General features: G+C 46.3%; 1 protein-coding gene across 3 annotated transcripts in view; it reads right to left on the bottom strand.

Annotated features, from left to right (window-relative positions):
* The window catches only part of ADCK1 (aarF domain containing kinase 1), a 133,367-nt gene that overhangs the window by 67,166 nt on the left and 41,702 nt on the right, over positions 1-24,499 (bottom strand). For all 3 annotated transcript variants that reach the window (XM_077819205.1, XM_077819206.1, XM_077819207.1), the window contains one exon: positions 6,245-6,448. In XM_077819205.1, the coding sequence (XP_077675331.1) occupies positions 6,245-6,448 (204 nt within the window). The remainder of the gene's footprint in view (positions 1-6,244; positions 6,449-24,499) is intronic.

The following is a 24,499-nucleotide window of genomic DNA, read 5'->3' as shown; positions in this document are numbered from 1 at the left end:
GGGCCCTTAAGCTATCAAGCCGCCTATGGTTTGGGTCTGGCTTCACGAGAGAAAAGCCTTACTCCTCATGCGCTTCCCCATCAGCTGAGATCGGACACAGCACCTGAGGTAATAGTCCCCAGGTTTGAGCATCAGAGGCAGGAGTGTTCTCAGGGAAGGAGGGGACGGACACACATACACCAGAGTTGTGCAAATCAACCCAGATGTGCGTGTGCACATGGAGCGGTGCAGAGGCTGAGGGGTGTCATTTTCACTGGGGTCCCATGTTCAGTGAAGACAGAGTGACCAGACATCTCAATATTGTCAGGAATCATCCCAATATTAGGGGCTTTGTCTTACATATGCAACTATATCATTCCCCCTCCCCCTCAAAAAAGTGTCCTGATTTTTCACATTTGCTCTCTGGTCACCCTAAGCAAAGAGCACTGATCAGAAATCACCTCAGCCCTAGCTGTCACATTCACCTGGCACCAATAAGAGTGTAAAATTCAATAGGAGCTTTACCTATTATTAGTATGGGGCTGGGGCTAGAGAAATGTATGATGAGACTTCAGTGGAGGAGGAAGTGCCAGAATCCCTCTTCACACACCCCAGTGCCTGACAAGGAGTTCCGCCCAAGTCCCTGCAAGGCCTTCAGCTGTCTCTTCTATAACAAGGCACTCTCCAGCAGGCCAGGGCTGGTCTGCCATCTACTGGGCATTAGGAGCAGAACTCTTTGAACAGCTGGGCAGGAGCAGGCCCGGTACCTCAGAGAGGCAGCCCCCTCAGTCTGCACTTGGGTGGATGGCAGGGCTTGGAAAGTCTCCAGCTTTGATTTCTAATAGGCCTGTTTGGTGGTTCTGTTTGGAGGATAAGTTAAACTCCATCCTGGCTCAGAAGCCATCTTTATTAGAGGTCCCCGGACAGGCTCCAGGAGCAGGGAATCAGAGGTCTGGGCTCACTGGAACCTACCAAAGGAAACTGAGAGGAGCTGACAGAAACTTCTGCAGGGATCAGGAAAGTCCAGAAAGACCTGGTTTGAAAACCAGGGGACATGATCTACATGAGGAAGCTGGGAGTAGAGAGGGCATTTGGGCACAATGACTCTCCACAAAGGGGAAAAAAATCTGGAATAAGTAAAGTGATCAGGGGAGGGGTCAGAGCTGTGAATATAAGTGAGCTGGACAAACGCCTAGATTTATGTCAGTCAGAGGAGGGGACTGAGGGGTCTGCGGGAAAGGCTGAAAGGTGAGACTCAAACAGATTAAAAAGGGCCTGTATGTGAGGATGGGCTGGAGAGTTGACCAGAACTGAGCTGTGTCAGCATTTCAATCCGGGCAGGATGGGGACCATTGTGGGGCTGGATGGGAGGGGACAAGCTCAGGCCTGTTGGGGTGTGCAGGAGGGCCAGATATGTGGTTGCACTGAGAGGTGCATTGGAACCAGAGGTAAGACAATGAGTCGGGACATGCAGTGTGGCTGGAAGGGAGAGATGTCAGGGAGTCTAAGCCACTTGGCAGTGCACTGGAAACCAGAGGACCAGTCCTGAAGTGTAGCCTATAGGTATAGGTATTTGCTAGGAAAGGCATAGGTATAAGTTGAGGCAGTAATGCAACAAGCCTACAAGCCTCAAGGCCTGTAAAACTATAGATTAGCTAAACTAATCCAGGCATAAGGCCCCAAAAGCCTTAGCATAAGCAGCTAACCAGGAGTAACCGTCGATCATACAGGATAAAACGCTGTAATAAACAAGTATGACTAAACTGTTGACAGGTAACCCAAGATGTTAATTTATACCAGCTCTAGATATTTTAAGTTAGGAATATTAGCAGCTGTCCAACCACAAGAATGCCATGGTAACTAATTGACGTGTTTGTTAATGAGCTTGAGGTAAAAGGCCTAGTAAGCTATGGGGGTAGGGCACCCCAACATTAAAAGGGTGAGGAAATACAGATAAGGAAAAGGGTCAGAAATCGCTCCCGTACCGAATATGCATGAGGCACAGCGGGCGTCAGCATAACACATTATAAACGTTCTATCGCAGCCTGCGCGCCTCAGGAGATGCCAGGATGATGACACAGTTGCTGCTGCTGAGGATGATGACTAACACTTCCGGTTTTTGTAAAAGAGTGTGAATATACTGATGCTCAGACACGGGGCGTTTTGGCCATCTTGTATTATCTATTTTGCTGGGTTAGAATGTTTGTGATTTTGCTAACCATGCTAATAAAAATATTACTGACTTGTCTTGTTGGTGCATACCGGGGTTCTTGTAATAACTATGATATTTCTGGGTCTGGTCATGAGAACCCTGCCAAACCACAGAATGCTAACTGGGAATTACTATATAATCAACAGATCAGGCAATAGAGAGTCATATTTGGGGGTGGGATGGACAGCATTGGAGCCAGACACATGGAGGAAAGGAGTTGTTGCACAGGCTGCTGAATTGGTCCCCATCCAGGAGGGAGACCAGGATACTATGGTGAAAGATGCTCTGGAAATGCATAGATTAGAAAAACTAATGGACCCCCTCTGAGGATGACTGGGGAGACCAATCTTAATGGTCCAGTCACTCTTTGGCCCATTAGTGCCAATGCCGAGGGAGGGTTATATGACAGAGGCACCTGCCCATTAAGATCTGCATGCAGACCCACCAACTCCTTTCTCCCACACCACTGAACAGCTATCAAAGGGAATGACCTGAGCGGAACCTAAACAGGTGCTCTGTGCTCCAGGATCCCACACCCCCAACCAGACTGGAACAAGTGTTCTAGAGAGGAAAGGCCTGTATCCCACTCCCCAGTTCCCGAGCCAGCCAGTTCCTCCTCCCTCCCCCCATTTCTGAAGTACATTGTTAATTTTTTTTTTTAAGATCTAGTTTTAAAGTTTACTGATTTGGTACTACCGGAAAAGATTCACTTTTTAGAGCTCCTTATAAATCCTTCAACCTTTTGTCTGGTCTCAGGTTCCACGGAAAGTAGTTTGGCTACATTCCGAAAGTATATGTAAAGAGGAGTGGAGGAGAAGAAAACTTTGGGGATGGGCACATGCCTTGTCAAGTTACGTTAAAAGAACGGATAAAAATCAGAGTTGAATAAACTTTCCTTCCCTCTGACGCTGTCTAACAGTTCCCACCTGTGTTCCCTGTAAGCTGCATGGTTGGGTGGCCACCCAGGAGAGATTCAAGTGCCGCGCAGTTGATTAGCAGAGCCACGCACATCCAGCAGGCAGTGTGTGTTCAGGTGCCCCTCCCCCAGGCTGCTTTGCAGCCACGTGGCTTCTGCAGCTGTTCCCAGGACCCTCCTTCTGGCTGTGCAGGGAAGGAGGGGAGGAAGGTCCCTCCCCCAGCCCCTGTACCCCATCTCCGCAGAGCAAGGTAGAGGGGAGGGGACAGGGCTCAGGACTCACAGCAGCTCTGAGGTCTGAACAAGCCTTCGGGTGAGTGAGTGCCTTAAAGAGACACTGCATGGTCTCTCAGAGACTTCCCCAACAGCCAGCACACACAATCTCTGTCTGTCTGTCTCTCCCCCTCCTCCCTGCCCATGTACCCCAACTCCGCAGAGTGGGGATGCGGGGACATAGTTCAAGAGGAAAAGAGCTTTCAGCGAGTGCCTTGAAGAAACAGCAGACAGGCATCTCTAAGAAATTTCCCCAGCAGCCAGAACGCACACAGTCTGTGTGTGTGTGTCTCTCTCTCTCTCTCTGACACTGACACACACACACACTCTCACACACACGGTCTCTGTGTCTCACTCTCACACACACACACACACACAGTCTGTGTCACACATCTCCCAACACTGTTGTTGTTCTTGGCACTTCCTGCAATGCACATATATTCTCTATAATTTTATTCTTTCAAAGTGTTGTTATTTCAGTCTTTTGACTGGTCTATGCATTTCATAATTTTAATTTCTCTCTTACATTTAAATTTAATTCTTTGGGTAGTGAGTTCTCAAATGTCTAACTTGTCCTGGCTGGAGTAATTATCCCTACTGGTCACTTTTTAAGAAACTATTCTAGGTGGGGTCACGTTAAGGCCACCTAGAGAAGGTGCTGCTGCATATTCAAGTCAGTATTATTGGTTATTTTCCCCCTCCCTACCACATCCCATTGCAAACTCCTGCTAATTTAGCTGTAGGTTTCCAGGCATCATGCTGTTGACTCTGGGTTCCTGACCCACCAAGGGAATATTTCAATATTCCATCTCTCACTCCCACCCTCTTACCCAAATCCCAATTTTCAATTCAGCATTTTGTTTTTAAATTGTGGTGAGCATATTTCTACGCATGGACTAACTTCATCCGCGGTGTTATCCCATCCCGACTTTCTACAGGCTCCAGCAAGGAGGCCTTCAGCAGATTAGGCTTCCCAAAGCCCTTTTTGTTTTTAACTACCTTGACTCACTTGCCTATAACTAATGGACTCAAGCAACTACCTCTGACCTCCCTTACCAGTGCCTTTCTTTTTCTCCATTTTTCTTCCCTTATGTCTGTCTGATTCTTTCTTCTCTGTCTCTTTTAATACCCTTTTCTCTCTTTCTTTAGCATTCCTATTTGCTTCCTCTGTCTCTTTAAAATTAAAGATCACCCCAACACTGCCCATGTGAGTGAAATGAATGCTAAGAGGAAAGGCTGCTGCTGAGAGGGGGATTCGAGCTGCCTCGCTGGGAATCAATGAGGCATGGAAAGCTCATCTAACTCCTGAAACGCTGAAAGAAACCAGGGCGGATCAGTGGCAGCTGAAAATGCATTTGAGAGAGAAGAAAAGGCCCTGTCACTGAGCGCCCCATTCAGCTACAGAGAGAAGCAGCACAGAGGCGGCTGCTTTTGTGTTTTAATACTGTCTAATCCCAGCCCAGCTTCCCTCTCCACCCACCACAGGGGAAGGCTGGCTGAACCTCTACTCTACAGAGCAGCTAGAGGATGGGTACTGCAGGAAGTGGTTACCCTGGCCTGTTTCTCTCCCTCCATCTATTTGCTGTGCTACAAATCCAGCTGGTACTAACCATGTGATGAAGCTGGGTGGGGGCTGGTCTCACACAGGCAATATGAAGGCCGATCAGAAGCTGACATTAACTCTTTGCAGTTGAACTATGGGGAAATGCTCACTGTCATTCATGAATATCCAACCCCCTTATCCAATCCCTCATGTCATTGACGAATAGCCACCCCTACAACTTACACAGAGCCAGACCCACCCCAACCCCCTACATATCCACCAGGAACACCTCCCTACAGACTCCCAGGTACACATACCTAGCCATACTACCCACACAGCCAGGCACACTCTCCCCAACACGTTCCCACACACGTAGCCATAACAAAGTACCTGACACGCACTCCTTGCTCCCACACTACCCAACTCTCCTCCAGCACTCTGACCCATTTACCCCCACATACATTCTCTACCATTACCAAGGCATAAAGCTGCCCCTTCTCCCCACATACACTCCCATCCCCACTGCTCTGCTCCACACCCACATTCCCTATGGCCTACTCCCTACATCCGAGGCGCTCCTCAGCCTGGGGGTAGAGCTGTCACCATGAGGGAGGAGTTGAAAAGCCGCAGGATATCACAGTTACTTCACTCCCAGGCCCCAAGAGTTAATGGCACAGCTTCCTTTGCTACTCTGTTGCCTTAGTGTCAGCAGCAAAAGCGATTTATGCTGTTATTAAAGGAAATTATTTATTTTTTTCATCTGGGGTTAATTAGGGGCTTGTAAAAGTAAAGGGCTGTCAGTGCCAGCTAGACATGGTAGAGAACAGCCAGAGGCAGTGCTATCTGCCCACACACAGATCTGCCAATGCATCTTGCTTCTCAACTGCAACACCCCCGGTTCCAATCCTGGGGAACCCCAGAGCTCTACTCATGGCCCTCAATCCTGACCTCCAACACCCCTGCTATTCTTGTCCTGGACCCTTGCACGTACAGTTCTGCTGATGTCCCTCATTCCTGCCTGGCAACCCTCTCCCCACTTCCCTGTAATTCTCACTAGACTTTGCCAGCCATACCCAGCAATGTGTGGGAAATACCAGACTTGCCCCAGAGCTAGGATAAGATGACTCCCACAGCAGTCTCTCTTCATCTAAGTCTTCCAAAGCACAAGGCCGGTGTCCTGAACTCCCTTGTCATGTTTCCATCTATGAAGGAAAATCACCAAGCAGCTCATTGCTCCTGTTTCCCTCTAGCCAGTGGCCCAGCGTTGCCATGCTGCAGCTGGCTGGCCTGGCAGGCCAGTGAGGGCTTCAGTGCCTCATACCTCTTTGCCCAGGTCCTCACGGATCACTTGTTCAATTTCCTGCATGCTGCTCTGTGGGGCCTGGCTGTGTAGTATCTTGAGGGTGCGAGTGTATTCCTCAGGCAGAAGGTAGTCGAGTGCCCCCAGATGCTGTCCCACTTTGATGAAGGTGCCTCTGTTGGCACAGCACAGGTCCCGGAGGCGTTCCGCAGAGCGCAGATGTACCTGCATAGAGATCAAAACATCAGCCAGCCCCTTTCTCCAACTCTTTGCTCCTTATTCCTCCCTCCATCTTCGCTCCCTCCCTCCCCCCTGCACACACTTACACACACACTTTTACTCCCCTAGGTTTCAAATGCAGCTGCCTTTTGTTTGTTTGTTTCCTTGGTGATGCACCTGCATTACCTATTGTCAGCTAAATTCTGGGAACAGGGTTTGCTGATGAACAGGAACTGACACAGAGCCAATGGGAGGCGTGCCACAGCGTAAGGCAAAAGTCAGGACCATTTCTCCCATTTAAAGCACACACGTGTGGCTCTGTTCTCAGTGTGAGTGCAGTGGAGTAAAGTGGGGGGAAGACAGATGCCATCCTGAGGGTGTCAGCACAGAAACTTCCTCAGAGGAAGACATTCTATTTAAAGACACAGCAAAACAAAAACACAAAGTATTTTCTGTCAATTTAGCGGGGTAAATGGTGCTGATGGGCAGCTCCTTGGCAACCGGATCCTATTTAGCAGCAGAATAGCTACAACCTGTTCAGTGGCAAAGCCAGCTTAGCGCTTGTGCTGTTCCACCAACCCACTGTGACCTTCCCCATGCACTGGGGTAGGGTGCTCTCCAGGGCCTGTTCGGTCCTTGCCTCTCTGCTCAGACAGCCACCAGGGGCCTATTCATGCCAATTATAGTGTGGTTACAGTGAAGTGGACACTAGGAACTAGGAGACCTCTCAGATTCAAACTAGATGGCTACAACAACACCGCAAACAAGTGTAAAAGTCCACTGGCCAGGTCTGGAATTCAACCGGTGACCTTGACTCTGTATCACAGAAGTGTACCAGTCACCTGACCCTTTAATAGCCATGATTTATTCTGCCTTACACTATTACTATGACAGCTCCGTGTCTCGGCCACAGGCACACTCAACATTCAGGAAGGTAATAAACTGTGACTGACTTTATCCTGCTACATTATTAGAATTCCAGAAAATTTACAAGTAAAAAGACCCATGCAAATCTATGCTTTTCTGCTATCTGCATGAAAGTGGCTAATACCTCACAGCATCAGTCAGTCAAAATCCCAAACAGAAAAGCAATTCTGGAGTGAGCTCCCTTTTTCAGTGACATTGCCACAAACATCAGCTCCTAGCAGTTCACACCCAGTTACTCAGATATTCACAATACCCGGAGAAATGACCAGCAAAAAAATAGCATTAGCGTAACTTTCAAAAGTTTAAAACAAAAAACAAAAACAAGCACTAAAAAGGTAGGAAATACAGAGCTCAGATTGCAAGCTCAGCCTTTACTCTGCTCACTAACCCACTGCTTATGTTTTAACATATAGGCTATGTCTGCATTTCAGCTGGGAAGTATAATTCCCAGCTCGTGTAGACTTACACATGCTAGCTGTGATCGAGCTCATGTGCTAAAAATAGCAGTGTGGCCACAGTGGCAAAGGCAGTAGTTCAGACTTGTACCTAGGATGTCAGACAGGATTGCACTCGGGCAGCTACCCCAAGCCACTGCCCTTACCACCAGAGCCACTCTGCTATTGTTAGCCCGCTAGCTAGATCAGAGCTAATATGTGTATATCTACCCGAGCTGGGAATTACACCTCCCAGCTGCAGTGCAGACATACCCTATATATTAAAACATAAGCAATGGAGTAATGGGCAGAGTTAAGGCTGAGCTTTCAACCTAAACTCTGCATTTCCTAACTTTTAAGTGCTTGGCTTGAATACTCTTCTTATAGCATTATGAATTATTGACCAATGAATACAACAATGTGGGATTTTACATCCAGTCTCACATCCAGTAAGTTGCAATACAGGACATTCAGTCCTCAGACTTGGCTCTCAGTCTTCAACAGTTTTCAAGTACATAAAAGCTTGTTACAAGGAAGAGGGAGAAAAATTGTTCTCTTTAACCTCTGAGGATAGGACAAGAAGCAATGGCCTTAAATTGCAGCAAGGGCAGTTTAGGTTGGACATTAGGAAAAACTTTCTAATTATCAGGATGGTTAAGTACTGGAAAAAATTGGCTAGGGAGGTTGCGGAGTCTCTGTCATTGGAGATTTTTAAGAGCAAGTTAGACAAACACCTATTAGGGATGGTCTAGATCAGCCATGGCCAATAGAAATTCAATGCTAGCCACACTTGTAGTTTTGAATTTTTCTTATTAGCTACATTATAAAAAAGCCACATGCATTAGCCACAATTCAATAGCCTATTAGCCACATGTGGCTAGTGGTGAACGTATTGGACACCGCTGGTCTAGATAATCCTTAGACCTGCCATGAGTGCAAGGGACTGGACTAGAAGACCTCTCGAGGTCCCTTTCAGTCATACGATTCTATGATTCAAGGTGCTCCATGGCCCAGGCCCAGCATATGTAAAAGATCACATAAAGCTCCAGAATGAAGACCATTGCTCAACAACTCTGCTTCTCTGGCACAGTGGAATTCTTGACCATAAAGCTTGTCTGTGCTGGAGATGGAGTTTTCTCAGGGGCTGCTCAGAGGTTGTGGAACTACAGACCGTCACAAGCCTCACCATCTTCTGCTTCAAGTGCAAGACATATTTCTTTGACCAGCCTTCTCCTGTATAAACATAGAGCAGTGACTACTTTTAAAAAAAACAACCCTCAAACCCAAACCCTATATTGCACACACAATTCTCCTCTTGTGAGGCTGAGAGAGAATGAACCATACATGACAGAGATTAACCGGGTTGCTTAGCGCTACTGGAAAGCGCTCTGATGCTATAGTAATTATCATGGTATAAGAACCTGCGTAGAACAGAATAGTGGAACAGGGAGACCTCCCTGTGATACCAAGAGCCCCTCAATGCCAACTCCAGACAAGTCAAGCTTGAAAACTGAATCCAGTATCTCACTCAGGGAGTACAAATTTGGACCCTAAACTCCTTGGTATCCTGGCAGAGCACTAGGGTCCCTTTAGACAGAGCAAGGCACATCCTCCAGCCCCTTGCCAGCGGGTGAGGGGACTCTGAAACAAGAATGCCTGGAGGGGGCTCAAGAAGTTAAACATCCTTGGGGGAGGTTGAGGTAGAGGACATCAACCATTTAACACCCCAGGACAGATCAGTGCAGGCAGCATTTTGCAAAATGAGTTTCCACTCTCTGAAAATAACTAGCATGTGCTCACACAGAGTCACTCTCAATGGGATGGACTGCTGTAAATGCTTTGTCCCTGAGCTCCAGTCCCTCCACTGGCGTCCAGTCCACTTCCATACCAGTTCAACGCCTGGTCCTGATCTTCCCAGCCCTCACGCAGCTACGTCAGTAAGAGCATCTCTCCTTTGGGACAATGCACCTCACCAAGGCCAGAGGAAGCATGCAGGAGTCAGAGACAAATCTCTCTCAATCAAGGGGATTCAGCTGTGAAACGAGCTGCTAGAGAAGGTCAAACCAATCCAGAGTCTGACTCCTTTCAGGGCACCCTGCAAAACCCTCTTCTACGACACAGTATTTCTCACTATAAACAACAATAACTTAACAGAAGGGGAATGGCGCAGAGCAGAAGACTCATGAGGTACATGAGGGGTGCTGTATGCAGACCTCATAGACCTATGAATCACATAGATGCTATGGTGTTGGGCACTCCAGAAAACCCGAAATAGATCAGACGGGTAGACAGATGTGTCAACACACACACATAAGCTTACATGTGCGTGCACGCACACACACACACACCCCTTTGCGAGTGTAACCCAACTACAAAAGTGCACACACCTGCCACAGCAAAAAAGTGCCCTGAGACTTACATACACAAAACGCTCAGGTTGCCGGGGCTGCAGTCACAGGTAAGAGTGTGCTACGTTTTACTGGACTCCTTTGATTCTTTTGTTGTGGCAACTAGGTTCTTGACCTGGCTGTTCCCCTGCCTCTGCCTTGTGTGTATGTGTATGGGGAGAGACGAGGGAGACAGGCAGAGAAAGGGAGGGAGGAACAGAAGGAATGAAAGAGAAAGAAACAGCAAAAGAGGCAGAGACGGAGTAATAGGGATGAGAGAGACCAGGAGGGAGCCAGAGCAGCTGGACAGTTTGTCACAGTACAAGGAGTTCAGCCCATTATAGGAAAACAGCTTTTATGCAGCTTGGATAATTGTCCTCGACACACGGTCTCCAGCAGAGGAGAAAAAATCCAGCAGCCAGTGAAGGCAGTGGGAGGCAATTGCTGTCTACAGCTCCCCAGAGTTCGCCTGTATTCTAGGGGAGAGGAAGGGCAGGCTGGGGGCAGCCGGTTTGAATTAAACCCGTCCAGCCCCACTTGTGTTCTAGGATCTCCAATGTGGGAAGAAGGTCCGGTCAGAGCCCTGTGAGCTCACAGAGACAAAATGGGAACCAGGAATATGCTGCCCCCACACGACTTGTAGCCCCTGCCAGGCGAGAGAGCCAAACCAAAGCTTCCTGCATGGCTTTCTGCAGAGCACTAAGCATCAGGAGGATGCAGGGACTGACACAAGACACTGGGCATCAAACCCAGTCTCCTGCATGGCACTGCAGAGCCTCATGTATCAGGCTGGCCTAGAAAGGGAGAGACTGGAGCTAGGGACTGAACCCCAGTCTCTTGTATAGCAGGGCAGGGCTCTAGTCTCTTCACCATCACTAAGCACTAGGCAGGCCAGGGGGGTGAGGGATTGGTGCTGGGAATAGAATCCAAGTCTTCTGTGTAGCAGGACAGGACACTAGCACTAGGCTGGCACAGGAAGCACGGGACTGAGGCTGGGAGTCATTTACTCACAGAAATGTCCACCCATCCTAGAGGCAAAAGAACGGGAGAATCAGTGAGGCACACTTGTTCCCATCTGATATTTTAGCCTCGAAGCCCCCTCTCTTGCCCCATTGCCCACACAGATCACCAAGGTTATTGGGCAACCCGAGACAAAAAACAGTAGGAAGAAAAAACTTGAGAGAAAATGCAGCCCAACCCAGATCCAAGGAATGTCTGCACACGTGTGCCCCTGCTGTGGAGGAGGTAAAGATAGCCCCCCTCTCCTCTGCCCCAGAGACAGCAAAGGCATGCCCTGCAGAATTTTGCCACTCCTTAGGAAGCTCCAACTAACTCCAGCACACACCACCTTGCACTGTGAGAAGTTATCATCCTACTGCTCAGAGAAAGGCACCCACATCTGAGAGGGGCTCTCAAGACACCGGGAGCAGCAGCAGAAAATCAAAACAATACTCTCCTCCTTCCACAGATTTAGCCCTGTTATGCTGGAAGTACTGATGGAAGCACTATTGGCTCCCAGGGCCACTGTCTGGTTCTCTGGCCCTGCCTTTCCTGGGTGGTGAAAGAAAGTACAGTATATCTGGGACCCCCACTAACAGACAGACTGATGATGAGGGGAATCTACCATTAGCCATAAAACATATGGCAATAGTCCAATCAGTGCTAACGGGACCAGTTTGATGTAGAGACCTCACAAACCCACCATCCACTATCTAAACTTCCCTTTTCTTAGCGACCTAATGAAAAAGCTGGCAAAAAATGGTCTCCAGTATCCACTGTTAGCTGCCAGGATCCTGGATAGCTGCCAGTCAGGCTTCAAACCAAAGTATGGGACATAGAAGGCACTTGTTCCTCCGGTGGATGATCTCCTCCTGACTATAGACAAGGGAAGAGCACCACACACATCCTGCTAGACCCCTCTGCAGCATTCGATACCACTGATCACCAGACACTTCTGCTCCACCTCTAAGAAACTGCAAGATTTAAATAGAAATGCCCTGAAATGGCACAGGTAGTTCCTCCAAGACCCAACCTAGAGGGTTGTCATGGGCAACTGCCCCTCCAAAGCCCTCACCTGCAGAGTCCCTGTGGCTCAGTCCTCTCTCTTTCTAATATTAGTGAATCTCTAACTGTAGCCTTTGGGACAGCTGGTGAGACATGGGCTGAAATGCCAGCAGAACAAAGACAACACTCAGCTCCACCCCTCCTTTACATCAAACACAAGCAGCAGCATCCACCAGCTCTCAGTGCCTGCCCAAACCAGCACCCAATTGAAGCCGACGAAAGCTGATCCTTGGTAAGAATGAGATGTTGTTGGCAGGAATAGGGAAACACTGCTAAGAATCTGCTTCCTCTACAACATCCCCACTAGCAAGGGCATTTTTGGACTCCTCAATGCTATTGTATGTTCAAATAACCAAAGTGGCATAAAATGCCCATGTATATCTGCCAGCAGCCAGAAGTTTATTTCTGATCCTATCAGACACAGACCTGGTCAACTTGACCCATGTGTTCAACACCTCAGGCCCACTGAGAAACACAGGTTGCCACAAACATTAAAATAACCTGGGGTTTCTGCACTGGCACCCAATTACACCCCTGCTCCTGCAACACAAAAGTTGGTGGGAGCTTTTCCATTGACTTCAGGCCCTAAATGCAGAGTCCAGTTCAAAGTCTCTGTCCAATACTCAGAGACATCCATGGGACTGGCCCTCACTACCTGAGAATTCTTCCGTCCCTCTGCAACCATCATCTCCTACAACAGCAACGTTGCACTGGTGATGCTTTCAACCAGTGGGGCAGGCTCGTGACTGCAGGAGACAGAACTTTCCCAGGAGCTGGGCCCAGACTATGGGACTCACTACCATAAGACATAAAAATGAGTACCATCCTCACCATGTTCAGAACTGAATGCAGAGCTCCTCACCTTGGCCTGGCTTCCCATCAGTAAGCCAACGCACAACTTAGCTTGTGAGAGAAGGTGATTTGAGAGATAACCCTTTTAGAGCAACAGGTGGCTAAAGTCCTCCAGAAGGGTCACCAAACCCATCAGAAACAGGACATTGGTGCCAGTCCTGCCTCTGAACCTATGCTCAGTGCTCTGGGTGGGTTTGACAAAGCAGAAAGCATTCTGCTGGCTGTAAGGGAGGAGGTGGTTGTGATGTGCTCTGCAGAGGATAGAGCTGGCCTAATACAGAAGGGCTTCCCAGTTGGCTTGGCAGGAGGGAGAAGATTTGGGAAAGGGGCAGGTGGCTAGACAGGGGCGTGTGCAGTCATACAAAACAGTAGGCGGTTAGCAGGGAAATTATGCATTTCAAATGCTGAGAATCACCAAGATTAAACCGCATTTGGACAGTGTTTCAGCACAAATGTCTCCCCGCGTGTGTGTGTGTTCTTCTCTCTCTGCACTCTCATCTCTGAGTCTCTCTTTTTCTCTCCCTCCCTCAGATTCAGCAGGATGAGTTTTCCGTGTGCCCCATAGTGCCCGCATCAGACACACATGGATTGGCCCCAATGCAGGGTAAAGTGAACTGACTTGGATTTTCAAAGTGATTTTGATATGGCCCTTCATAAAAGGCTGAAAGAAAAGAAATAACACCCAAGTGTTGAGTGGAAGCTCCTCATGGCTTAAGCACTAGACTCAGCAAGCAGAGAGAGAAGGTAACATTTTCAGAAGTATTTACATGACCCACTGAGTTTCAGGGAGACTTATGCTCTTAAATCACTTAAGCTCTTTTGAAAAAATTTACCCAGAGAGTCGTAGTGAACAGCAGCTCCTCAGATCACACAAAATCTAACAGTGAGATGTCTGAAATGGGATCAGTGCTAGTTAACTTTTAAAGGCAAGAAATTGAGTTAGAAAGAACCTAAAAGGTCACGTCAGAAAATTAAAATACTTCAACACAAACTTGATTTCATGGTGTTTCTGGCCAGGAGGGACCATTAGATTATCTAGGCAGAATCCCAGGTCTGCATCCCTCCAAACACAAAAGAAAGCAAGGGAAGACAAGAAAAAGCAGCAGGGTTAAATGGCAAGTTTCAGGGACATTCCTCATATAAAACAAGGATCCTTTAAAAAGGGTAATCCAGCCCAAATAAAAACCATAGGAAGATGCATAAACCATAGCAGGTGCCTAAGCTATAGCCGGCAAAATGAGTGATGGAATTAGGAGAGCTAGGAGGGAATCTGAAGGAGCCAAACAGCCAAAGATAAATACAAGTCACCACAAATTCCTGATCCTGACTGGCACCTCTAGGCACTGGTATAGATATTAATGTTTAAATAACAGTATCAGAAACTGGAAGCCTGTGAGCAAATTGGTGGGTCCACTGGGCAACCAAAAGTGGAGGGAGGATGTTGGGGAGAGAACTACCCCAGAACGATTCTTTTCAGGTAATACAGATAAGGCACTTGCACACAGTGAGGTGCCAAAAGAGGAAGTTGATGGAACAACTGCAGCATTTCCATTGTGTAAGGCACCAAGAATTGTGATGGAATTTTAAAAGTGGATGAGCTGCTAACAAAATACACCAGCTCTCATTAAAATCAGCTCTTTTACTCAACAACTGGAGGGTAACCTGTCTTTAAAAAAGGATCCAAGAGTGATCCTGGAACTTATAGCCCAGTTAACCTTACTTCTATACTAGGTAAATTAGTTAAAACAATAGTTATAGAGTGAGCTATATAAATCACCTAGCTGAATGTGATATGACTGAGACAAACTGGCATGGATTTGGGGAAGGAAAAAAATCATTCCTCTCTAATCTCCACATACTAGAATTCCCTGAGCCTGTTAACACAGGAATAAATAAAGAAGAAAGGGAAGATATCTATTTGAACTTTCAAATAGCCTTCAATGAAGTCCTTCACAAACAGCTATTATGAAAAGTAAGTTGTTACTAGTAAGAAACAAACAAACAAACGAAAAAGATAATGGATCAGAAACTGGCTATTGCCTTGTCTGCGTTAATCTATTCCCCATCCCCCCCAAAATTCTCAGCTTTGCTATACCCCAATTCAACTCTACCAATGGTTACAAAGGTGGGATCTCTAGTTGCGACAAGGTTCCCGCAGCCATTGGTGTTTTTACCACTACCTCATTTTAAACCTGCTCTGAGCAGAGTCAGACAACATGGCAATGTAAATGCTAGTGACCACAGGAGCCCTGTCTACACTAGCACTTCCACTGTTGCTGCCCCACTGAAGCTGAATCAGTGGTAGCAACACTGGAAGATTTGGAGAGGAGAAACTAGCGTAGACACAGCTAACTGTACGTCTATATTGCAAAAAAAGTGTTAGCACTAGCTAACCAGGGTTAAAATGGCAGTGAAGACACAGCAACGTGGCTCGTAACTCAGATTAACAACACGAGTTCAACACCAGCCTGGCCTAAAGGCTTATACACAACCTGCTAACCCAAGTTGCTGTATCTTCACTGCTATTTTAATCCAAAGTAGTGAATGCTAACACCTCTCCTTTTTCCAGCGTAGACATACCTAAGAGACAGAAAACAAAGCGTAGAAATAAATGGTAAATGTACAGCATTGCCAAAGGTTAACAGTGGAGTACCTACCGCACTAAGTACACACTAATGCTGGTGTTCATTCTATTTGCCAATGAACTGGCAAAAGGATGAACAGTGTGGTGGCAACATTTCCGGCTGATACGACATTACTGGGGTTATTCAAGAACAGAAAAAACTGTCAGGAATTCCAGAAGTACCTAACAAAGCCAGGTGAGTAAGCAACATGGTGACAGATGAAATTCAGTGTAGACAAGCCCAAGGTTATGCACATTGGAAGGAACAATTTGTACTACTCATACGCATTGATGGGTTCTAAATTAAAGTAACCACTAAAGACCTGTGTGCATCATTGTGGAGAGCTCAATGAAAATACCTGCTCAATGAGCAATGGCACTCAAAAAAGCAAACGAGCTGTTAGGTTGTATTAAAAAAGGGATAGAGAACAATACTAAAAATATCATAATGCCATTAGATAGATCCTCACCTTGACTAATGTTTTCCCTGCTGGTCATCTCATCTCCAAAAGGATAGAGCAGAAACAGAAAAAGGTCCAGAGAAGGGCAGCAAAAATTATTAAAGGCCTAAGAAAAACTTCTATACAAAAACAGTTTAGTTTAGAGAGGAGACGCAAAAGAGTGGACAGGAAGGAGTTATATAAAATAATGATTGGTATAGAGAAGGTACATCCATCGCTTCTATTTATCCTCTCATGATACAACAAACAAAGGGGCATTCAATGAAATAAAAAGGCAAAAAATTTAAAGCTTTTTTAAGAAAAAAAAAACCAAACACAATACATACTTAAACTATAGAACTCCCTGCCACAGGCTACCAAGGCCAAGAGTTTAGCAAGATTAAGAAGACTTTATATATTTATTCAATCTGAAAATAATAATAATACCTAGGTCTTATATAGTGTTTTTCATCTGCAGATCTCAAAGCACTTTACAAAGGCAGTCCATATCATTAGTCCCATAGTCACAAGAACATCTGCACTTATATTAGACAGAATAAAAATGAATAAATTTGCTTTAATCTTTATTTATCAGGGGATAAGCCAACTTCTAACTGAATGGGATCAAGAAAACTTCCCCCTATTGGCACATTATTGCATAATTATCCACGAGGGGGCTTTACAGCTTTCTCTGAAACATTTGGTACTGGCCATGGTTGTTGACAGGACAGCAGACTAGGTTGTGGCCTTATCCACTCTGGCAGCTCCTGTGTTCCATTTCATGTGTTTCTAAATTATTTGGAAGAGGAGAATTAGGAGGAGGAGGAGGGAAAGTTTTATGGCTAAGACACTGAAGTGGGAGATCTCAAGAGATTCAAGAGATCTCAGTTCTGTTCCTGCCTCTGCTACGGACTTACTGTGCGACCTTGGGTAAATGACTTATTGATCTCTCTAGGCCTCAGTTTGTGTGTGTATAAAATGGGGATAATGCTGCTGACCTACTTCACAGGGAGGTTGTGAAGCTTATTATTTTTTGTGAATGCTCTATAGTAATGGAGGCCACGAATTAGATACAGAACTTTGGCACCCAGTTGGTGAAGTCTGATGATAATGCCAAGAACCAGATCCCAGCGGCTAATATGCAGGGATGGACAGGAGGAGATAGCCTAGAAACCCCTCCCACCTTTGCGGGGGGCAGACGGACTCCCAGGGTCATGAGCTCTAGGTGTGGGTGAGTCAGTGACACTAGCAGCACTAGCCATTCCAGAGGTGGTGTGGAAGTGGTCTGGCCCTGGTCCCTTTCTCTTCCTCACCTCTTAGAGTCAGGAAGCTGGTGACGGGGCTACACAATGCATATGGGTGGTAAAGCCACAGAACAGTCCTGTGTAGTTTGGGTGAATACAAATTACAGAAGGTTGTGAGGAAGTTCAGGTGGATTCAAACACACTGGGAGATCAGGCAGTGCAGTGGCAGGTGGAATTCAGATCAGTAAAGTTGTTTAGGATACAGCTGCAGTTAGAGCAAATAAGGTGTTTGGGTGCATTAAAAACAAGGGATAGAAAACACAGAACGTATTACAATGACACAACACTGAGAACATTTGGTGCTCTGTGTCCAGTTAGGGCTGCATTAACTTAAAGAAGCCCTTAAAAAACAACGAGGAGTCCGGTGGCACCTTAAAGACTAACAGATTTATTTGGGCATAAGCTTTTGTGGGTAAAAAACCCACTTCTTGTGGATACAGACTAACATGGCTACCCCTCTAATACTTAAAGAAGCCCTAGCAGAGATTAAAAAGATTCAGAGAATGGATGCTCACAAATCTGTTCAATTTATATACATGACAGGAGTCAATTAAACCAGACTGACCTGTGAATTTAGGGCAAATTAAAGGATCTATTTTCTTCAGACAGCACATAATCACCCTGTGGAATTTACTGCCAAACAGTTAAAAACTGGTGCCGGGGCTGGATCATTTTATCACCAATACAATACATAGCCCACATGCAGCTGAAACAAAGGCAAGCAATAATCTACTTTGAAAAGATTTTTCCCATGTAGGCCCAAAGTCAAGGGTGCACACAGACACCCAAACTCACACACGTACAAATGCACGTCGACACTCAAACTCACACGCACACAAACCGAGCCCTGAACTCACATGAACATGCAGACACTGGAACTGACACCTCTGGTACAGGCACTCAGCCTCACACCACGCTGACACCCAGATTCACACCACCTCTGAAACTCGCAAACCTGTAACAACCAACCGCACTGACTAGAGAGGGGCCTGACCTAACCCCCCCGTTCTGAATGACATTGGATTCTGGAGACATTTGTACTGGTCCTGGGAATCCTAACTTTGCGGCTCAGGCCCACCTCTCCAGCTAATCAAATCCTCTGCAGAACCAGGAGAGGTGGGGGAAAGTGGCACTTGATGGTAACTGCAGCAAAGCTCTCACATAACCACCAGCCACCTTGCTGGACTCCATCCCTTCCTTGCAGTTCGGTGCATGTACAGCTGGTACTGATTCCCTGGCTCATGCTCCATCTTCATTTTGCTCCAAGCTTGCTCATTTGCGCTCTGATAATCTCTCATTACCAATGACCTTGCTGTAATGAGTTTTCATCTGCCTCATATTAATTAGAAACATTTTCATTAGCCAGCTCAATTTTGGGTAAATAGCTAATACAAGCGGCTGCATTGCTATTAGTTATCAATTGGGCTGTTAAGAGGGAGGATCAAAGTGAGGGGAGAAGCTGTTTCCCCTTTAACCACCTATAAAATGCAACGGACTCTTCTGTTCAGGCCTCCTTGGAAAGGCTGGATACCAAAGCACAGTGAGGCAGTGGATTCCATATTTATTTTCTCCTGATAACGATTCCAGATCAAACTGGCTCTGTTTCCAAATCAAAGAAGAACTTTTCAAATTCAAGCACCACAAATTGAATCTGGGATCTGAGAGTCAAGCTGGGTCCTTTCTGCATCACATCATCATCCCCAATAATGAGGATTCTGCAGCAGAAACTCATGGCCCAAATGAAACGAGTCTGATGCTACAAACAGACACAACTACTAGATAATTCACACATCCCCTGCGGGATCTGAGACTAGAACCAAGTTTGGTCATTTCCAGAAACTTAGGCCTCTACCACAAGAAGTAAAAGAAGAAGAACTTCTTTAAGCCAGCACTAGCAGAGGGTCCCTTATACGCTGCACGGCCCAGCTACTAGCAGGCTACATTAATCACTCACTCCTACACACATACCCAGGATATTACACAGCCCTGTGAGACATGAGCTTATGTTCAGTGGTAGCTGAGGGCACTCAGCAGGATTGGCACATTAGCTGCCTAAGTAGCTGACAACACATACGGCAGAACAGTAACCAGCTCACTAGCCCACAGCCACATTGGTTCCTACTAGGCTGACAGGAGTAAAAATGCTGATCAATAGAGTCAGCAGATCTGACTCAGACACATACAGGGAAGCAATATGGGGAGGAAGAAGAATAGAAGATGCTAAACCTTCTGCCCACACAGACTCAAGCTTAAGGAAATCTTTAAATGAATGTTCATTCAACGTATAGGAAGCCACAAGGTGAATCACAGAATATCAGGGTTGGAAGGGACCTCAGGAGTTCAACTAGTCCAACCCCCTGCTCAAAGCAGGACCAATCCCCAACTAAATCATCCCAGACAGGGCTTTGTCAAGCCTGACCTTAAAAACCTCTAAGGAAAGAGGTTCCACCACGTCCCTAGGTAACCCATTCCAGTGCTTCACCACCCCCTAGTGAAAAAGTTTTTCCTAATATCCAACCTAAATCTCCCCCACTGCAACTTGAGACCATTACTCCTTGTTCGGTCATCTGCTACCACTGAGAACAGTCTAGATCCAGTCTAGTCTGGAACCCCCTTTCAGGTAGATGAAAGCAGCTATCAAATCCCTCCTCATTCTTCTCTTCTGCTGACTAATTAATCCCAGTTCCCTCAGCCTCTCCTCATAAGTCATGTGCTCCAGCCCCCTAATCATTTTTGTTGCCCTCCGCTGGACTCTTTCCAATTTTTTCACATCCTTCTTGTAGTGTGGGGCCCAAAACTGGACACAGTACTCCAGAGGAGGCCTCACCAATGTCGAATAGAGGGGAATGATCACAACCCTCGATCTGCTGGCAATACTCCTACTTATACAGCCCAAAATGCCGTTAGCCTTCTTGGCAACAAGGGCACACTGTTGACTCATATCCAGCTTCTCGTCCACTGTAACCCCTAGGTCCTTTTCTGTAGAACTGCTGCCTCGCTGCTCGGTCCCTAGTCTGTAGCAGTGCATCTCTTATCAACTGAAACTGCAGCACAGCAAACAATCAAAGGCTGATGACCTCTCCTCCAAGTGTGGAGAGACCCCCTGGCTGCTATAGTCTATCAGTCTGTGGAGGAGACTTCCAAGGGAAGCAGTGCAAGCCCCATCATTTGGGATACTTAGCAATAAAAATACTTAGCACTTCTATAGCACGTTTCATCTGTAGATCTCAAAGCACTGTACAAAGGGGGGTCCTTTCTCCTATTTTACTGAGAGGGAAACTAGAGTACAGAGGAGGGAAGGGACTTGCACAAGGTCACACATGGTGAGTTAATGGCAGAACTGGGACTAGAACTCAAATCCTCTGTTCCCTAGTCTGGTGCTTTATCTTCTAAATCCCCACCGTCTCACTCTCACCTCACTCGGCTCAACAAAAGACCAGGAATTGTACAATAAAGGACCATCCTGCACCAGCCAGAATCATCTCATAGGAGATTTCTGTTTCTAACTTTTATGATTCTATGGTTAAAATGACCCTTGTTTTATATTCCACCACACGATTTATTGTCAATAATATAGCTTGACCCACCACAGCCTACATTAATTGAAGAAACTATAGATTTGGTTAAAGAGAGAAAAATTTACAAAACAGCATTGTGTTATTAAAATGTAAAGCTTCTCTTGCAGCCTGGGGAACCCACACCCAACAGCCATGAGTCTAGGAACCTAGAAGGGAACTTGAGGAGGAAAACAAAGTGAAACTGACCAGGATAGCTTCCATGCCCCAAGCGGAGACAGATGCAAAAAGTAAAAGCAAATGAGATTTTTTTACATTTCATTTAGTTTTTGTAACTCAAGGGCTTATTTTAACACCGGGAAATAAACTGCCAAATTCTGCTCTCCTGTCAGTGTAACTCATCAAAGTCATTGGGAACAGAGTGATAGGAGAGCCCAGTTCTGCAAGCTGTTGGGTGCCTTCATCTCCCAGGAAATGGAACACCTTGCCCGACAGGTCTCAAGTGAGGGCAGAATTTGGCTCATCATCATCATCATCACTTCTTCCAGCTTCTTTTTCAGTTAGAAGGAAGAGGACGGTACAGGCACACAGGTGAAAGGACCAATCTGTTCCAATAACTGTCTTTTAAAGGCACAGACACCAAGTTACTGCCTTTGCTCCCTAAAGCTGATTTCAGCCTCAAGGGGAGTCCTCTCAGAAAGAATGAGGGAGCAGGACATTTGACCACTTCAGTTCCTATGATTGTGCGCTGGGGTCCTGTGCATAAATGATTCAATTCTGCAAGCCAACATATGAATGTTGGCTAATGATCCAATCCTGCAAGGTGCTGAGCGCCCCCACTTACCACTGAAGATACATCAGAATCTCACAGGATTCTACAAGGGCCATATCCATGTGCATGGATAGCAATGGGATTTCCACATTAGGATGAGCTCAAACTAGACCAGCAGATGACAGTGCCAGGCCTACTGGTACAAGCATATGCACGTCTAGAGGCCTGGTGTAGCACAGCCATTTGCGACACCCGTGTGCTTCCAATTGTGCCTCTAGTGCCCTTTAGTCACAGTGGGACTGGGGTGCCTGGAGATCTGTTTCCTGATTCACTGTGGAGTATCCCTATAAGAAGTAACACAACAGCATGACTGTAGAGGACACAGGGGCATTCACGGAAGCGGCAATGAAATCAGACACGTGTTTCGATCCATCGATCTCAGCGCCTGCGGCTCCTGTTCCAAGGCAGGTGAAATGAAAATGAATTTGACACAGCATCTCTCAAAATCTTCCGAGCAAAATTAATTCAACTTGGCTGGGATATGAGCAGGAGGATGGGAATGGAAACAGGCAGAAAGACTGTAAACAAAGGGGCACAGGAAACAGCCTTGTATTGAGCGGGGGTCAGATATCTGGAGGGGTGCCCCAGAGATCAGTGTTATCATTATCATTTGCCATCTTTAATGATAATACGGGAGAAAGGGGCTAATCAAAAAGTTAATTAAATTCACAGATGCTCCTAAATTGGGAGGTGCTGCCAGTGCCTGCAGAAATAACAGTGGGCCCTGGAAAGGTCAGAAAACAACAAGAGAACGTGGAACTAAAAAACTGGACGCATGTAGCAAATGGATCTGAGGGGAAATTGCCCCAAACATAGATATTTAAGGGTGGGGAGACATGGGGAAAGCAGAGCTAGTGTTGGGTCATTACTGGGGGGAGCAGATTAGACATGAGGTGCAGTGGAAGACGGCTGCCAAACCAGCCTTTAGTTTGTGGCTGCATACATGGAGGCATCACGTCATAGGGTAGAAAGGCATTAGGGACACACTTTCTACTGGAAAGAGCCCCTCAGGACCAGGGAGATGTACACAAGCTGGAGAGAACTGAGACAACAAAAAGAATGAAGGAGCTGGAGTGACAGACAGGACAAAGAGTAAAAGCACGAGCAGGCGAATCAGAAGCCGGGGGTGTACTGTCTGAGCCAGGATGGATTAAAAACTGAGGAAGGGCTTCTGGATTTACACTAAATATATGATACCTGACCCATCTGAAGATTAGAGGGGGACTTAACAGCCTCTAGATGCCTGAGAAGTCTAGACACCAAGGAGGGAGAGGGATTGTATAGGCTGGTACAGAGATCTAGGAAGGAGGGGAGGGGTGAAATTAAAGTACAGGAAACTTTAGGTTAAATATTAAGAAAATCTTCTCAATACTGAAGATTCCTGTCCCTGGGAGCAACGTGAAGGAGGGTGAGAGTGGAATCCAAGATGTGGGGTATGGAGTTTCTTCACCAAGAAGGAAGATTTCACTCTGAGAAGCCTACAACAGCTGGAGGTCCTCATGTAACCGAGAGCTAGAAGATTCAAGATAGGCAGATGGGTCAGAGTTCAGAGGGCTCACAGAACAAGTGGAAGAAGATGCAAACCCAGGCATCACATGCACAGAAGGGAAGACCCAGGCTGAAGCTAGTAATGAGACAGCAACAGAATATAAAATAAGACTTTCCATAGGGAAGAGAGCCAACAGCTCACAAGCCACCAATGATCTGGAGACAGATATTTCTTTACTCAATACTTTCATAGAATCGAAGAACTTAAGAGATGGAAAAATTCCTATCAAATCCCATCTAGTCCAGCTCCCAAAGACCAAGGTAGGATTGCTCCCTCCAATCTATTCTTCAAGGCTTTGGATGAATACCATCACTCAAGTGATGAGGTTTCCACCACTTGCCTTAGGAGACAATTCCACAGCCTGATCAATCCACACTGAGATATTCCGCTTGCATTTCCCCTTTCTCGCTTTCATCCCATTGTTCCTAGCTACCATCCTAAATAATTCTTCTTTCCTTGGTGTATACATCCTTTAGAGTTGTATCAAAGTGACCTCACCCGGAGGTCTGTTATCTTCACACATTGAGTTAGGTTATGAGTTAATTTAGGCTCAATCTCCAAAATCCTCACTCTGACAATATTCTCACTGAAGTCAATGGGAGAAAGGACTGAGTAAAAGCTGAATAAAGAGCTCAAGATTAAGCCCTTTGACTGTAAGCTCTTCAGGGTAGAGTCATTGTATTCATGCTAAGCACCATGCACATTTATGGCGATGTGTAAATAAATCATCATGTTCCCCACTTAATCACTGCTCAGCTGAGTTACACACAGTTTTTTTAATCCTCCTTGTAAATCAGTCCCTCCAGCATTCTGATCAATTGGTTGCTCTTCTCTGAAATCCCTCCAATTTGTCAGTATTTTTAAGTATCTTTTGATGGCATTGGATATGCTAATAAAGAAAGTGGTTGGAATGGGATGGATTACAGTTGACAACTGGCTTCTTCTGGGCCTCTGTAGGACTGCAATGCTGCCACCTTGGAAGTTAAAGGACTCAGAACATTTCTTTGCTGACATGCAACTTTGTTCCTGATCAACATGAGCTCAGCTGATATGATGAAAGTATGAGCACCTCTTTGCAGATGCTCAAAACTGTATCCATAGTCACACCCAGATGCCCAGACTGGCAACTC

This window comes from Eretmochelys imbricata, chromosome 6 (assembly GCF_965152235.1).
Source record: "Eretmochelys imbricata isolate rEreImb1 chromosome 6, rEreImb1.hap1, whole genome shotgun sequence".
Lineage (NCBI taxonomy): Eukaryota > Metazoa > Chordata > Testudines > Cheloniidae > Eretmochelys > Eretmochelys imbricata.
The sequence above is the reverse complement of the archived record's forward strand: the minus strand, read 5'-3'. Positions and strand labels throughout refer to the sequence as shown.